Source organism: Eublepharis macularius, chromosome 11 (genome assembly GCF_028583425.1).
Source record: "Eublepharis macularius isolate TG4126 chromosome 11, MPM_Emac_v1.0, whole genome shotgun sequence".
NCBI lineage: Eukaryota > Metazoa > Chordata > Lepidosauria > Squamata > Eublepharidae > Eublepharis > Eublepharis macularius.
This window is the reverse complement of record NC_072800.1, coordinates 71,808,006-71,825,910: the sequence shown is the minus strand read 5'-3', so window position 1 is coordinate 71,825,910 and position 17,905 is coordinate 71,808,006. Positions and strand designations below refer to the sequence as shown.

Below are 17,905 nucleotides of genomic sequence, written 5' to 3'. Positions count from 1 at the left end.
TAGACAGATTAGAGACCTTTACAACTCGGATTGCTCAAAAGGAGGAATCAAATGGAAAAACTCAGAGTTGGAAGAGACTATACTACAAGGAAGTAAAAAGAAGATATCTAAAATTTATAAAATACTTTTGAAGTGGTATACAGAGGATGAGACAGTCAAAGTACAGATGGTGAAGTGGGCAATTAACTGTCACAAAGAAATAACAATACTGAAAAGGCCCTGGTCGAAGCCAGCTGAGCCTCCCTGGGACCAGGGACCACCAGTAAGTTCCTATTTGCCAATCTTAGTGCTCTCCAGTCCGTTTAGGGCTTTCAAGGTTAACAACCAAAACCTTGAACTTGAACGGAACTCCATGAGGAGCCAGTGCAGCTGCTGCAAGAATGGAGTAATGTGTGCCCTGTGCGGTGTACCCATCAGGACACATGCAGCAGCATTCTGGACCTGCTGTAATTTTCGGGTTGAGTGCAAGGGAAGCCCTGTGTAGAGCAAGTTACAGTAGTCTATTCTGGAGGTGACTGTTGCGTGGATCACTGTAGCTAGGTCGTGGGCTGACAGACACAGCACAAGCCACTTGGCCTGTCGAAGATAGAAAAACAGACTGGGCAACTGCTGTGACCTGGCCCTCCATCAATAAAGAGGAGTCCAGTATCACACCGAGACTCCCGGACTGATGAGATAGGCACCAATGGTGCTCTGTCAAAGGCCAGGAGCCAGATTCCCAAAACTGGCAGCCCCCGGCTCAGGTACAATCCTCCGTCTTTGCTGGATGCAACTTCAGCCGGCTTTTCTTTACTCATCCAGCTACAGCCTCCAAAGTTCTCACTAGGACATCTGGGGCAGAGTCAGGCCGCCCGCCCATCAATAGATACAACTGGGTGTCATTCACATATTAGTGACAACCCAGTCCAAAACTTTGCACCAACTGGGCAAGGGGCACATATAAAGACTGAATAACAGAAGAGAGTATTGCCCCTTGCAGGATGCCGCACACTAACAACTGACATGCGGATAAGCTCTCCCCAGGTGCCACCCTCTGTCCCTGACCATGGAGAAAGGAGACAAGCCCCTGCAAGACAGTGCCTCGAATCCACACAACAGTGAGGTGGCGGGTTAATAGTTCATAGTCGACCATGTCAAACGCTGCTAAAAGACCCAACAGAACCAGTAACGCCGACCTGCCTTGATCCAGATGCCTGCTGTGGCAAAGCACATCCTTGAGGGCAACCAGCACCACCTCTGTCTCATGGCCTAGGCAGAATGGGTCCAGGACAGAAGAATCCTTAAGGAAAACCTGCAGCTGTTCCACCACCACCCACCCAATCACCTTACTCAGAAACGAGAGGTTTGAGACTGGTCAGTAATTGGATGAATCGGTGGGGTCCAAAGATGCTTTTTTCAGAAGAGGCTTCACCATGGCTTCCTTCAACGCTCTAGGAAAAACCCCAGAGCTCAGCAATTGATTAATAATAATCTTCAGTTGGGCCCCCAACCCATCTACACTGGCCTTCACCAGCCACAAAGGGCAGGGGTCCAGGAAGTACACGGTGGGCCTCACTAGCCACAGGACCCTGTCAACTTCCTGGGAAACCAGACTGAAGTGATCTTTAAAAAGGACCGGAGGACGGCCAAGGGGTCTCTAGTTCCCTTACTGTATCAACCATGGCTGGCAGATTGTGGCAGAGACAAAATTTTATCTGCAACAAAGCTCCCAAAAGCCTCGCAGCAAATAGCCAAATTTTTAATTTCATGGTCTCCCTGAGAGAGGGAGGCCAGAGATTGAACTACCTGAAACAATTTTGCAGGTTGTGAGCTTGCAGACGCTATGGAGGCAGCATAGAAATACTTCTTTGCCGCCATCACAGCCACCTCATAGGCTTTCATAAATGCTGTATAAATTGATCTTGTCTCTTCATCCCGATTCCACCTCCACACCCACTCAAGCCGTCTCAGTTCCCACTTCATCTGATGTAGCTCTGTGGGGGCCAGTCTAGCATGGGAACGGAGAGGACGACAGAGAGCGATTTCGTCGATGGCTTCAGAGAGACGGTCATACCAGTCCCCCACCAGCTCATACAACGAACCGCCAAGGGGCATCGGATCTCGCAGAGCATCCTGGAAACCAATTGGATCCATTAGTCTCCACAGGCGAGCATAAATTAGCTCACCACCTATGCAGGAGGGGGATGGTGCTTCTAAATGAGCCTTCAGGACAAAAGTGGTCCGACAATGTTACTGCTTCAACGGCATCAAGGTCGAACTGTATCCCCATCCCAAAGATCAAATCTAGCGTGTGGCCTGCTTGATGTGTTGAAACTGAAACAATGTTGCCAAGGATGGCACAAGGTTCGAAGCCTGTACAGAGGCGGCATCACTGACGTGGACAGTGACATCACTGAGGACCAGTAACCTGGAATGTTCCAAGGCCCATCCCGCTACCACCTCCAACAGGATCAACAGAGTAGCTGCAGGTGTGCTAGGTAGTTGGTACACCAGGCAGACAGCCAAACTCTCCTCAGTGTCCCATGAGACTTATTCCAGAGAAAGACTCTGGAATAAGTATTGCCGCCGCCACCCCAGGCCATCTGTCCAGGACTTGTGAAGGGCCGAGAACCTCAGGAAGGGGGGAGTTCTTTCAAGGCGACTGTTTCGCCATCCCTCACCCAGGTCTCAGTCACGCATACCAGGTCCACGTTTTTTGCTGCAATATAACCTTGCGTTTGGGTCTTATTATTTATGGATCTGGCATTACACAACAGAGCTGGAGAGAGGCATTTTATCCTCCTAGCTCCACAAGCAGCATGCCTCAGGATGGGGCACAGTTTGGAAGGACACCGAGCCCTACCACATCTCCGTGGCCTTCCTTTCCAGCCCCACGCACCACTGCTATACCTCCCATGACCCCAGAGCACTGGGATCCCCAGCCCCACCTCGGTCTCCATCGTCACACCCATGGACCGCTCTCCATCCCATCATCTAATACATGGCAGTATCAACAATCTGATATATACAATCTGAACCCACATCTGGTCCTAATCACCCTCAATACCCCTAATGTGTTGGGAAAAGCCAAAGAAAAATAGCAAGATAGCAAAATAGCTATGTTCAAGGACTCACTCCACATGTATAACACTAACAAGAAATATCAACCCCGCCCCCCGTCCAAATCATCTGCATGACAACACTGAAGATTAATTGTTTTAGTATTTTGTACAAGCTCACCCTTATTATTCCCCATTATTGAATTGGCACTTCCTGTTGTGCAACCACACTTGTATACACAGAACCATACTAAGTTGTTAAGAAAGATGTGTACAATTTAGTAGATACATGCTAGTGGAGCTGAAGCAGCATATCAGAAGTCCTTTACAGTACTGTATACTATAAGTTCCTTAAACAGCATGCTTGTACATTTCCATATTTTAGTATGTGCAAGTCATTTGAATACAAGCACTTTTGCTTTTGTCCAGTTTAATCCTTTATTTGGAAGCTTTCTATGCTACCTCTCCAGAGAACTTGCTCGAGGCAGCTTATAAAGTAAGACCTAATAAATACACCATAACAGTTGTTCGGACTATTAAAAACCCACCAAAAGCATGAAACGAGTCTCAAAGAAGTTCTCAGCCTAGAAAAATTCTGAAAAATAAACATCTCCCTAACTAAAAGCCTTTGTTATAAAGAAACATTCTGGCCTGATACCTGAAAGACAGCAGAGTAGATGCCAGGTGGGCCTCAAAGAGAAAGGCACTCAACATGCAAGGTGCCACCAATGAAAAAGCCCTACCTCTGGCCATTAAAGGTGAACTGGGTAAGGGCAGGGATCCAGACAGCAAGGTCTGTGAAGATCTTATCTGACAAACAGCACATTATATTCCACATAACTACTCTATACTCAACATGTAATGGAAGCCTTTGTCTTAGGCCAAAACAAAAGTTGCAATGACACATTATGAAGCAAACATGTGGAGTCCCTCCCCTAGTATACGCCCAACATTACTATGTGTATGTGTGTGGCCCATTTGCAGGAAAAACCAGCAGAAAAATATTTATACCTCCCCTCACCAAGTGAGCCAATTTTTCCCATGCCATTTTAAACTATTTGCAAAAATTACACTAAGCAGAAGAAAGTGGGAGGGAAGAAGATAATAATAACATGACATTCAATTTATATACCCCCCTTCAGGATGACTTAACACCCACTCAGAGCGGTTTACAAAGTATGTTATTATTATCCCCAGAACAAATCACCCTGTGAGGTGGGTGGGGCTGAGAGAGCTCCTAGAAGCTGTGACCGACCCAAGGTCACCCAGCTGGCTTCAAGTGGAGGAGTGAGGAATCAAACCCAGTTCTCCAGATTAGAGTTCCGCACTCTTAACCACACCACCAAAGTGGCTCAGCAAATGCATCAAACACATATATACCATTCAAAGAAATAAGTATACAATACATTAAAGTGTACATAACAGGCATTTAGTCCTTTTTTAGTAAATAAATAATCCTAATGTTCCAATACACAACTGGATAAACACTGAAAACAACATCTCCATCTTACCTTCATTTATTTTTGATATATCTACACTAGAATTATTAAGCTGCAAGGTAGCTTGAAGGGCAGGTAGTAACTGTCGAAGGAGATTTGGGTCCTGAAGCAACGGAGGAATTGGAGATTGAGAGACAGGTGAAACAGGGACTGCAGAAGCAGATGAAGTTGGTGCAGAAGTTGGATTCAGCCCAGAAGCAGATGATGTGGAAGGAGTTGTGCATGAGTGAGATACAGACTTGTCCATACACACAGATTCTGACAATAAAAAAAAAATACATTCAGTGTCCTTTCCGAGAGGATATGTTCACACTCTTCCTCATATCATGCACTTAAAATTAGACAGGATGAAGAAGTAGAAGACACTGCATCAATCTGAGAAGTTACTTGCTTTTAAAATGTGAATTAAATATTTGAGAATATATAGCCTGCTTTCATGTTGATCCTCTTGGGATAAAAACAATGCTGAAGAAAACTAGATTATATTTTAATAATAACAACCTATTAAAACCTATTAAAAATAAAGCCAAATACACTCTCCAAGCTTTCGTATAAGAGTAGTAATTTTTTAAAAAATGGGGGCATTTATATATTCAAGGACCAAGCAGAAGGATACCGCATATGCTAGACAGCAGAGAATACTGTCTGCAGGAGGCCACCACAGAGAAGGCTTTATTACCCTTAACAACCTCCCCCCCTTGAAACTGGAAGGTGAATCCACTGGACTTCAATGTACAGGTAGAAACAGTATTGTTAATATACATAGAGAAAGATGTGATGACTCAACATCTGTGTACTTGTGCACACAATGGCCTAAGATTCAGAATAAGACTATCAGCTACAATTTCTTCTGGCGTCACTTAGATGCTATTTCACATTTTAAGAGCTTACATTTGTAAGATTTTTGAAACCACATCTATAATGAATGGGAAATGGAAGAACAGATTCCTATTTAATTTTAATTTCACTGAACAGATTTACACAATTACTCAGCTCTGTGGAGTGTTGCTGTTCTTTGTTATATGCAGAAGAACATTAAGCTTGGGTTATTATAAAACTATAGAATGGAATAAGAAATGGGAAAATATTCAATAATGTCCAGAAGATAAGGCTATAGCAGGCATACTGGTCCAATGGAATGATATAATAAATAAGATCAGGCTGCTTACCTCTAACTATTGTTCTTTAAATGGTCATCCACGCATTCACACTGATGGGCTTTGGTGCCTGTGTAAAGCTATGCTTTGGAAAATACTAGAGCTTGCTTTTAGGTGTGAAAACCTCCTCCTCTCAAAGACAGTTTTGACTGTACATGCCTATTCTAAGCTTGCTCAGTTCCTTCCACTTATGTGCCACTTTTATCTTTAAGATGGTGAAGTACCTGAGATAGAACCCTAGGGCCCTCTGGGAGTAGGGTATTGTTTCCGTCACCTCTTTCTGCAGGCAGGAGTCCATGTCTTAAATGAGAGTTAGGTTACGAAGGGCAGACGCAGACACTTTGGATGGGGAAAGCCTTATCTGAGCCTTAGGATGGTAAGTACTCAATAGTCTGAAGTTATAGCCTTCCAAGCTGGCAGAAATTGTTGAAGATGGGGAAGGGTAATAAGCAGTAGTAGTGTGGTAAGTCAAAAACGATGCTGGGATCCCAAGGAAAGCTTGGTCTGAAAAGGAATGTTGGACACTTACCATGAAAGTTCATTCTACTCTTGAGGTATGAAAGACATCTTAACACAGGTGATTTCCACCAATCAGTCAACGAGGGAGGACTTTGATATTAATTTCCTGTTTCCAGAGTTAGGGGTTACCCACTCTCCAGTCTAGCAGTTTCCCAAGCCACAGTAACACTGATATGAAGAGTTAAGAACAACTATTTTAGGCAGAAAAAGATCTGAAGAGTGGGTGACCACCAGCGGAAACAGGAAATTAATATACAAGTCCTGCTTCCTTGACAGGAATCAACCATATTAAGATGCCTCCCTCCCCTCAAGAGTAAGAACAGAATCCTTCAGCCGCCTTTCTAACAATGACATATGGAGAAGAGGGTTCCCAATGCAGAGAGGACTGTCCAAGGTAGCAGCAAGTACCACCAAGATAAACTCATACTTATTTCAGGATTCCAGATCCAGGTCAGCTAAGGCCAGTGAGTAGAGAGTTAGTATGGAGGCAGATTCCATGTGATGCTTTGCTTTTTTTGGCTTGGTTTTGAGACTTCTTTGGCTTTTGCAAAGAAGCATCTGCCACAGGTCAAGATGGTACGGCTAGGGAAATACAGGCCAGGGCAGCAAAAACAGATGCCCCTCAAGAGAGAGGAAGCTTTAACTATAACCTTAAAAGTCTATAATGCCTTCTCCCAAAGAAGAAAGCAACTGAGAATAACAATTTCTTCTGGCAGCATATACAAGTCTCTATTTTACGTACTGCAGCAAAAACAAGAGCACCCATCATCATTAGAAAAAGGAATTATTTACACACACAACCCCGCCCCCCCATAATCTGTACTTTTTGAACACAGTGAACTGTGCCAAAGGTGCCCACAGAATGGCAGAGGGGGGAAACCTATACACAAATGTTTTAACTTTATATACAGAGAAAACAAGCTTTGGAGGTAAGACATGCAGAAAAAGACTTTAGAAAAAAGAAACAAGTTTGTGGGGAAAAGCCTCTTAGAAAAGTCCCCAGATGCTGCTGCAGTGGATGAAAAACAATTGGTCAAGATGTGACTCTTCTCCCCTAGATATGTGCAGCTGGAACTGTCTCTTCAGGTTTTCATGCCTAAAAGCTACCTCTAGAAGTTCTGAATTGTAGCTTTCCACAAGCAAAAAGCACAGCATAATGCATGGAGATCACATAGTAGTACCTAAATTTTAGTGATCTAAAATTAGCAGGATATATACAGTAATCAAACAAAAAAGTACATTGAAATATTTTCTCAGATAAGGCTGGTAAAAGGAAAATCCAATTCATTCTACTTCAATTCTTGGTTTACAGTTGAATTCCCCTGGAGTAAGCACAAACAAAATTGCCTTACAACAGTGCTCCCCCTCCCTGCTGGATGGACATTGACCATTCTTCTTTCAGACAGATACTCCAGGGTCAAGACTTACTTTACTTTCCACATACCTTGCTCATATTTTACTACAAATAGTACAAACACTTTGACATTTCACAGCTTTAGGTGAAAGTCTGCTGTGAATAAATACCAAGTGCACATAGACTATAATGCTCCTGAATTTAAAAAAAATTAAATCCTGTTTAAAATATGTCCAAGTGAAACATTTTCAGTGGCAGCTATTACTCAGCTCTGTCTCTCACACACTATAAAACAGCTGAACTGTTTTAAATTGGATTTCCCAGAAATTTTTGTAAAATTACCTCTGTCACCATACAAATTTTCTGGGTCAAATTTCAGATTGATGGGGAAGTCACTTAACTTTTCCAACAAACAGGATGTTCAGAGTTTTTAATGACAGCACTTTGTTTAGCCAATTTATTGAACAGAAGTGACAAAATAAGCACTAGTACAGGTATAAAATAGATACAGAACATACCAAAGGTATCAAAGGTTTGCATTTACCCCACTGGTGCTTTGGTATTTATTGCTCTCTCTAGGTCAGCTTCTTTGACAAATTTTAGTTTTGGCAAGTTGGAAAAAATGGGATGAAGGGATAACTTGAAAATAAAGCCACTGACATAAACCAAAAGTAATTTTTACTACTTGTGCTTAGACATAGTACGTAGACAGCAGCATTATAAAGAACAAATTCTTTTTAAAAAAACTCAAAATAAGTATTTCTGTAACATAAAGATGACCAGTATATATGGTGACCGACCTTTTCAATAGTATTGAAGCATGTTACCTCACATAGATGCCATTCTAAGACAGAAAAAAGCCATTCTTATTATTACACTTGTAACCTACTCCATTGAAATAACTAATATACCCTTGAAAAGGGTATAGGAAATTTATTTCTCTAACCAGAATCAACCTATGAAAGATCAATGGCTTGTGATACTAAAATTTTATTTCTAGTTTTGCTATAGTATGAATTAGGTATAACAATTTTATTTTGAAGTGTTACTTTAAAAAGCAAATCACACTTTCTGAATGTTTTTAAGAGTGCTTTGTATTCTATCCACTCCCCATTTTTTCTTCTTCTGCTTGGAAAAACAATGTCACCCCAGCTGTGCTGACAGAAGAGGGAGTGATTTCACCCACTTTACTGAAGAAAACTGACCAACATGGCTGACAATCCATCCAGGTCCCACAACCTCAGAGATCAACTTTCACAAGGTCAAAAGGTATTTTGGGGAGGGGGGGGCTGCAGTGCAGAAATTCTGTTTGCATTACAGATCGCTGGATCCAACCCTATATATGAAATTATGCATTTTGTTTTGATATGCTTTCTACTGCTAATACATTTTATTAAAATAACCTCAAGTTGTAGTGGGAGGGGGGATAGGAGATGGATAAAACACTTATTTCTACTCAATTTTATATGCCTTCAACATTTCTCTAAGCTGTTTTTTTAAAACCAAGAAGCCACAACCAGTTCTCCTTCTAAAACAGCCGTTTATTTTATTTAGAACATTTGTTATCTGCCTTTCTACCTTGCAGGAACTTCATGGTCCAACCTCTTAACCATTCTCTCTATTTTTTCAGAACATCCATCTTTAAATGGAGCAACAAACACATACAGTAGTTCAACACTGAATTTCATTTTTCCCCCAATACAGAATGGAGACTTGCAGCACCTTAAATACTAAGTTTTTTATTAGCATAAGCTTTCACACTACAACAAAAACATAAAAAATTTGAAGGTGCCACAAGACTTTTGTTTTTGCTTCAGAAATATGCCTATTGTTTTCTTTGAACTTGGCTGAATTTTCTGCACACTAACAGTCCCAATGATAATTTGCTGGACCTTTAATTATATAAATACTATACATGTCAGTTATCTCTCTTATGCTGAAATGAAGAGCCTTAAGGGTTTTCCACAAAGATTGCAGTTCATTTTAATAAGCATCTTTAATGTTCAAGAAACTGAAATTTGTTTAAATGCCCATTCTGATGAAGCAAAGACCAGAAGTTTTTGGAATGTCAGCTGAACAGTTCAAGATCTAGCATACATCATACAAGCTGTACTCATTAGTAGAAGGATGAAGAAACATGAACATTGTTTTACCTGATAAACCTTTTCTTTCTGCTTTCTGAGAAGGGATGGAAGTAGTGGGTGTAGGCAGTTTTGATAAGGAAGATGCTCCATTGGCATCAAACGATTTCTTTGGCTGGTGGTCAGACTGTAGAGAAAATGGACTAGGAGGTACAGAACTTGGGGTAGCAGATGGATGAACCACTGTTTTGATGGGATGTTGTACAGGGGTAGAACTACTGTGAGTCTCTGTTCTTGGCAGTCTGTAATCTCTGTCGTTGTGTCTGCTTGTCTGAGACAAAATATTCTGTGGGAGCATATTAGCGGCATCACTGGAATGCTTCTCCTCCACTTTTGTGTGTCATTCACAATGTTGCAATGAGAAACAGAGAAGACCAAAGTTAGAGTTGTAATGCTAAACAACATGCAAATATTACTGGACTTCGACTCTGAAAAAATCTGTAGCCATTTTTATTCCTAATCTAACAAATCTTGCCAATGTTATCTTAATATTAATGCACTCTAGTCACATGCGGCTGTGTTTTCTTAAATGTTTACAGAATACTTTAATACTGATTACACTGCAATTATGCAAAAAAATCATAAAAATACAATAAGCAACAGAATATAAAATGTAACCAAATACACAAGAGTTGGATGATGGATCCTATCAGTTTTACAAGAGGCAGGATGGGTGATAACCTCACTGAAGTACCCTCCTCCCCCCCACACTCACACTCACACACAAGTCCCCAAATGTCCAGCTTAGCCTTTTCAGGGGTCAAAAGAGGCTGCTGTGGGAAAATCCACTTCCACCAGCAGAAACCTCCTAACGTCCAATCCATAAATAAAGTTTGGTTCTCAAGGAGAAGGCTGAACATGCCTGAGGACTCAACTGCACATCAAGATATGGAAATTTAAACCATTGCTTGCTAGAAGAGCCAGTTTGGTGTAGCGGTTAAGAACACGGGACTCTTATCTGGAGAACTAAGTTTGATTCCCCACTCCAGCTGGGTGACCTTGGGCTAGTCACGGCTCTCTGGAGCTCTCCCAGCCCCACCCACCTCACAGAGTGTTTTGTTGTGGGGATAATAATAACATACTTTGTAAACTGCTCTGAGTGGGCATTATGTTGTCCTGAAGGGCAGTATATAAATGTTATATTATTATTATTATTATTATTATTATTATTATTATTATTATTATTAGAAATACCACTCATACTGCTGTTGCCCCCACCTGGGAAAGATACAGGAACCATCATTAAACACAGAAGAAACTGTAATTTGTAGGTAAGTTCTATGAGGGGCTTTTTTGCCAAATAACTATGTGACATATCTATGCGAAAACCGCTATTTTAGCAAAAATCCAATATGCAGACAAGAGATTCCAGGGACCATGCAATTAATGCTAATTAAATAAATCATGAGAACTATAGCAGTGCCTATACAAGAATACAATGGTTTTTGCATCTGGAAACAGACACACAAAGTTTTGCATACATATCACATTTTTTGAAAATAGTACTGAAAAATCACTAAAAAGGTACTGAAACAAAAATATTTTATGAACACACATACTTCCACTAGTAAACCCACTAGCAGTGGTTGCCTGCATCACCTCTCTTCTGTAATCCCTGTCTTTTGGAAAACTGTTGACAGACATTTTGCTTGCTTCTTTTTGCCTCTGTTCTCTGGAAACAGAAAGGAAATAAAAATTATATTGTCTCATAGCATGTATATCATTCAGCATTACACATTTAATATTACTAGGCACTCACCTTTCAAGCCATTCTTTTGGTTTTTCCCACTGTGAAACTTCTGTCCGGCAGTTATAGTAGTATTTTTTACCAGAAGAACTAATGTGCTCAGACCAATCATCTGCAGAATCATATGGCTTGAAAGAGAAAACAATGGAATCAACTCAATACACTGTACCAAATCAATTTTCTCAAATATATATTTCAATTAAAACAGCATATATTCCTGACAAACTCTCAAACTAATCAGCTTTCATTTAGCAATGGCATCCCTCACTTGCATACAGATATTTGGAGCACCACAAAGAAAATTTTAGCAGTGGACTCAGCATGAGGCACTCTGGATTGTGCATTTCATGCCCTAGACATAACTAGGAATTTCCTCTACATTCACCACTTAGTTTGTTAGTTACTCTAATTAAACAGAAATTCCATTTCAGAACCTGGATTGAGGGAGAATTTGGAAAAGATATCTGACAGTCTCCAGGGTACCAAGCAAACCAGATATCAAAGCTTGCAGGGAAAGGGAGAAGGCTAAAAATGCTCAACCCCATGATCAGATACAAAACCCCAGTAAAGTATCCCGCAAACCCAAGATCAAAATAATGTGGACAGATAAGTAACTTTATGCTATATTTGTGTATTATTTACAAAATTTGTTTGAGATCAATGGTGAGTTTAGTCTGAAAGGAAATGCCAAGGAATACTGAATGAACAGTTTTCCCTTCCAATTTCTATTAATTCAGACTAAGCTCTTTTTCTGAAACAGACAGTATTTTCTCAATCTGATAAAAGTCACACATGATTTGGGTACAGTTCATTATTAATACATACTGCATCAGAAGTTTTGCTTGGATTATTGCTAGGATTTGAAGAATGTGAATTTGAGCTATGAAGAGCACTGTGGTTATGAGAATTTTCTTGTGGGGAGTAACTGGTCCCTAGAAAACACAATTAAAGGTCTGTATTAACTTTTCATCAACAAATCACACAGTTAATTCATTCTGAAGCAGCGGATACAGCAATGTATAACTAATACTCTGCTTTGACACTTAGGTATCTATATTCCCTCTTCAGTGAAGAGATGCCGCCACTGAACTGTCAAAACAAGTAGAATTGGTATGTGGAGTTCGTTTGTACATAAAAAGGCAATTTTAGTACTCTACAAATTCTACAGTATAACACAGGAATAATTTTCAATATATTTTAAAGTGATTTTACTCAGATTAAGTCAAAATAATTTTATGTAAAATGATGCTGCTCATTTACAGGAATTTCAGCATAGGGCATTTCCACGTGATCCAGGGTACACACTGCTTTTCAACACTCACATATATGCTGTTTAATACACAAATCTGAATAGTGAACATTTTTCTCTCTAGGACACAATGAACAGTTTGAGTACTTCCCTTTTGCCTTAGAAAGCAAATATTTTACATTTAGATTTGAAGGTTCAAAGAGGAAGGAAAATGCAGAAAAGGTAGGGGAGAAATTTGTAAAACACATCCGCCCATAAAGGCCAAAGCATAAATAATCAGAAATTTGTGGGAAATGAAGACATTTTATTGACTTCTAGAAATAATAATGAATACTTTTAAAAACAGTATTTTAAAATGCTTGATATAGCCTATTTATAATGTTGCAAAATGTTTATCTTCAGAAGTCAGAGAATCTCTCTGCTGCCCTTGACAAGTTCATTAAACAAGCAACGCCTTTAAAAACTGTGCTGGACAAGTACTCTTAAATGTTCTAAAATACAGAATGTTCTGTATTTCAAAAAATACAGTTCGCAGGTATTTGGTAGATATTGTTCCTGAAGCACAACATCAAGCTTCATTTTCTGTGTCAAGTGCAACAGACTGATGACTGAAAACATAAGCTGAAATGCATACAGCCATCACGCAAACTCATTTTCGATAAAGCAAAATATAATTTTTTTCTGATCTTTCAAAGTCAAATTACAGAAATAAATTTGGGCCATGCTGTTATTTACAAGGGTATGTTGTTTGAGATGGAATTGAACAAATGGAGAGGGCCAGATGCATGGGCAGTTGCTTACACACAGAAACTTAGGAACACAGAAACAGAGCTGGAAGAGATTCCAAGGGTCATCTAGTCCAATCCCCTACATAACGCTAGAAATTCACAGCCATCGCCACCCTCACCTCCACCAGTGACCCTTGCTCTATGCCCAGAGGAAAGCAAAAATCCTCCACAATAGCCAGCCAATTTGGCCTGGAGGAAAATACCTTTCTGATCCCAAAGCAGTAATTGGAATTACCCTGGGCATATAAGGGCCACAAGAGCCTAGCACCAGCTCATTCCTTCATGTCCTCCCTCTCCAAATATGTGTACGTTCATATTGAATCATAGAATCATCACAGCTGACAGGTGGCTATCTAGCCTCTTCTTAAATGTCTCCAATGAAGAAGAGTCCACAACTAGGAATGTGCAATTCACGTTTGGTATTCGGTAAAAATTATGAATTTGGTATTACCGAGCTTAAATCTGTATTCCTGAATAAATTCAGAAATACCAAACTCAAGCTTAACCAACAATGTACCGCCGGTCCGCAGCGGCTCATCTGTCTCAGCCCAGGACACACCCACTAGCTCCCCAAGACCCACCTCACCTCTGCAGGCAAAAGAGGGCTCAGTATGAGCTACTGGAGAGGAGGTGAAGTGCGTGATTAGCAACTCAAAGGCACATAGAGCCAACTGAGGGCACAGGGAGTGCATGCACCGGCAGGTGCAGCTCAGCAGCAAAATGTGCACCTTGGCAATAAAAGTCAGGGCTGGGGTAGCAACTGTTTGTAGAAGCAACAAGTCAAGTCACCCTTGACCCCGCCGCCACTGAACCTGACTTTGCTTAGCCCCTGCAACATCATACTGCCTTGAACTACAACCTTGTACTGCAACTGGATCCTGCTGCCCAATGATCCTGGCTGGATCCTGGCTGCTGCTTTCTGAGCTGAGACCTTCTGCACCGAGGACTTCTGCTAGTGCCTGGCTTGAGAGTTGTACTCACTGGGTTTTTTTCTCTTAGGAGAGAAGGGGAAAGGATTTTTTTAAAAAAACTTTGCATTTTATAAACTGTTGTGGGTAGCGCTTGCTTTGGTTGGGCTTTTGTATGGGAAGGCTTTGATTTCTGGCTTTTGAAGTTATATTTACTGTTCATTTTGCTGCTTGTTCTTCTGGGAGGATGTTTTGTCCTGTTGTGGGTATTTTATTGTTTAGTGCATTATAGTTCTTGTTAATATTATTAAATTCACTTGTTCTTCTGGGGGGTGGAGATGTTTTCCCCTGTTGCGGGTGCTTTCTTTGTTGCTGTAAATTTTTGTTGGTGGTTCTTTGAGGGTGGGGCTGTTTTCCCATTATTTGGACTTTCTCTTTCTTTACTGAAGTTTGGTTAGTGTTTTTTGCTGGGTTCCGATTTCTGTTGGAATAGAAGTTGGTTTGGTGCACAACTGTTGTTGAATGTTCTTCTTCGGGGGGGGGGAGATGTTTGTTGGGGTGCCTGGTCCATGTGTTTCTGCAGTAGGAGTCAGCGTGGAGTTTTTCGCCCACGATAGGAACAAACGAAGTGGCTAGGGCACCCTATTCAAGGGCCCACAGAATTGGACATTGGGACCCAATATTTACTCTTTAGGGGGACAGTCAGGAGTAGGTCCACTGAAAATTTGGCAGATTTTGCTTGCAAAATGCCACCCCCAGCCCCCGGATAACCCCCACAGTTTTTCTCGTAGGGAACAGTGGAGATTGGAGGTAGCTGGGGGCTCCTTCTTTGGGTCTATTTTTATTCATTTTTATTTAATTTATTTCACATTTCTATTCCACCCTCCCCATGAGCCGGCTCAGGGCGGATCACAACCCATTAAAATAAAATAAAACTCCACTTCCATAAAACATTTAAAAACATCATTAAAATAAAACATATTTCTAGTTATACAGTCAGCCTTACAAACTAAAACAGGATGGTGGACAGCCTTCACAGAGAGGGTTAGATTTTATACACCCCTTGTTGTTCTAGGCTGGCGGAGGGCCAGACCTCAGCCATGTGCCTGGCGGAAGAGCTCTGTCTTACAGGCCTGGCAAAAAGATAGTAGGTCTTGCTGGGCCCTGGTCTCAGTAGACAGAGCGTTCCACCAGGTGGGAGCCAGGACTGAGAAGGCCCTGGCTCTGGTCGAGGCTAAGCGGGCCTCCTTGGGGCCAAGGACCACTAACAGCTGTTTATCTCCTGACTGGAGTGTCTTCCAGGGAATATATGGGGAGAGACAGTCCCACAGATACGCTGGTCCCAGTTCGCACAGGGCCTTATAGGTCAGTACCAAAACCTTGAATCTGATCCGGTACTCCACAGGCAACCAATGCAGCTCACGTAGTATTGGTGTTATATGTGCCCCATTTGGCACTCTCATAATAATGTGTGCCGCTGTATTTTGTACCAGCTGTAATCTTTGGGTCAGGCTCAAGGGCAGCCCCACAAAGAGTGAGTTGCAGTAGTCTAGAGATGACCGTTGCCTGGATCACTGTAGTTAAGTCACGGGTTGACAGGTGCAGGACAAGTTGCCTGGTCTGGCACAGATGGAAAAAAGAGGACCTGATAACTGCTGTGACCTGTGCTTCCATTTTCAGGGAGGCAGCCAGGATCACGCCCAGGCTGCTAACCCTTGGAACTGGCACCAGTGGTGCCCCATTGAAGGCTGGGAGCCGGAGTCCTGAGCCTAACTGCCTGTGGCTCAAGTACAGGACCTCCGTCTTTGTCAGGTTCAATTTCAGCCGACTCTTGTTTCAACCAGCCAGTCACAGCTGCAAAAGCACATTCCAGGACATCTGGGGCCAAGTCGGGCTGGCTGTCTATCATCAGATACAACTGAGTGTCATCTGCATATTGATGACACCCGAGTCCGAAACTTCACACCAACTGGGCAAGAGGGCTCATTTAGACATTAAACAGTAATGTGGAGAATATTGCTTCCTGCATGACCCTGCACACCAAAGGGTGGTGGGACGACAATTTCTCCCCAAGCACCACCCTCTGTCCCCGACAGTGGAGAAAAGAGACAAGCCACTGCAAGGCTGTCCCTTATATCCCCACATCGGCGAGGTGGTGTGTCAAAATATCATAATCGACTGTATCGAACGCTGCCAACAAATCCAGTAATATCAGCAACGCCGAGCCACCTCGGTCCAGATGTCTGTGAAGATTGTCTGTGAGGGCAATCAGCAACATCTCCATCCCATGTCCAGGGCGGAACCTGGACTGGAAGGAATCTAAGCCCTGCAGCTGTTCCATCACCGCTTGCTCAATCACCTTTCCCAGAAATGGGAGGTTCAAGATCGGGCGGTAATTGACCAGGTCAATGGGGTCCAGCAATGGTTTCTTTAAGAGACCTCACCACAACTTCCTTTAATGGCCCAGGAAAACCCCCAGAGCCTAAAGATAGATTAACAATGGCCTCCAATGAGGACCGCAGCCCATCAGCACTGGCTTTCACCAGTCATGATGGGCTTGGGTCCAAGGGGCATGTGGTGGGCCCAACTAATAGCAGGGTCCTGTCAATCTCCTCCCCAGAGAGAGAGCTGAAATGATCAAATACTGGCCATGAAGATGGCCAAGGAGTCTCTAGCTCATTTACTGAACCAACCGTGGCTGGCAAGTTGCGGCGGAGGGACAAGATTTTATGAAGCTCCCAAAAGCCTCACAGCTAATGTCCTTATTCAAAATTTGACAGCCTCCCTCCGACAGGGAGACCAATGACCGAACCACATTAAACAATTTTGCTGGGCATGAGCTAGCTGATGCGATGGAGGCTGCATAAAACAATTTCTTCACAGCCTTCACCACCACCTCATAAGCTTTCATAAACGACCTATAAGATGATCTTGCCTCTTCATCCCAAGATTGCTACCACACTCACACAAGCCGCCTCCCCCCAACCTCTTGTTCGAGACTGATGAAGGACCGAATATCCTGGGGGGTCAGCTCTCCCAGGGCAACCGTTTCACCCTCCCTCACCCAGGTTTCAGTCACACTAACAGGTCCACGTCACTCGCTGCAAAGAGATCTTGCAACATTGCAGTCTTATTCTTTATAGACCTGGCATTACACAACATCAGTGTTGAAGGGAGGTTCTTTTTCCTAGCTCCATCACCAGCGTTTCTCAGGATGGGCCGCAGGTTAGAAGGTCATCGAGTCATACCATATCTCCGTACCCTTCTCCATCGGTACCGGCTCCCACCGTCATACCTAACAAGTCCCCAGAAGACTGGGATCCCCAACTCCATGCTGCCCCCCTTACGTCCACGATCTTCCAGCTTACTCTTTGTTCCCCATAGCAGCAGTGAGTGGACTCAGCATTAATCCAAACAACAGCAATGAACAAGATTAGTACTGGTCCAATACAGCACAGTAGTGGCAGCCATATAAACATTGCAGCCAAACACAATAATTCAATTT

The 17,905-nt window shown here is 42.3% G+C and overlaps 1 protein-coding gene across 2 annotated transcripts in view; it reads right to left on the bottom strand.

The window, feature by feature from the left end:
* Positions 1–17,905, bottom strand: part of WAC (WW domain containing adaptor with coiled-coil) — a 59,882-nt gene that overhangs the window by 17,483 nt on the left and 24,494 nt on the right. For both annotated transcript variants that reach the window (XM_054991109.1, XM_054991108.1), the window contains exons 4-8: positions 12,281–12,387; positions 11,468–11,583; positions 11,268–11,380; positions 9,721–10,038; positions 4,550–4,795 (exon numbers count right to left, since the gene is read on the bottom strand). In XM_054991109.1, the coding sequence (XP_054847084.1) occupies positions 4,550–4,795; positions 9,721–10,038; positions 11,268–11,380; positions 11,468–11,583; positions 12,281–12,387 (900 nt within the window). The remainder of the gene's footprint in view (positions 1–4,549; positions 4,796–9,720; positions 10,039–11,267; positions 11,381–11,467; positions 11,584–12,280; positions 12,388–17,905) is intronic.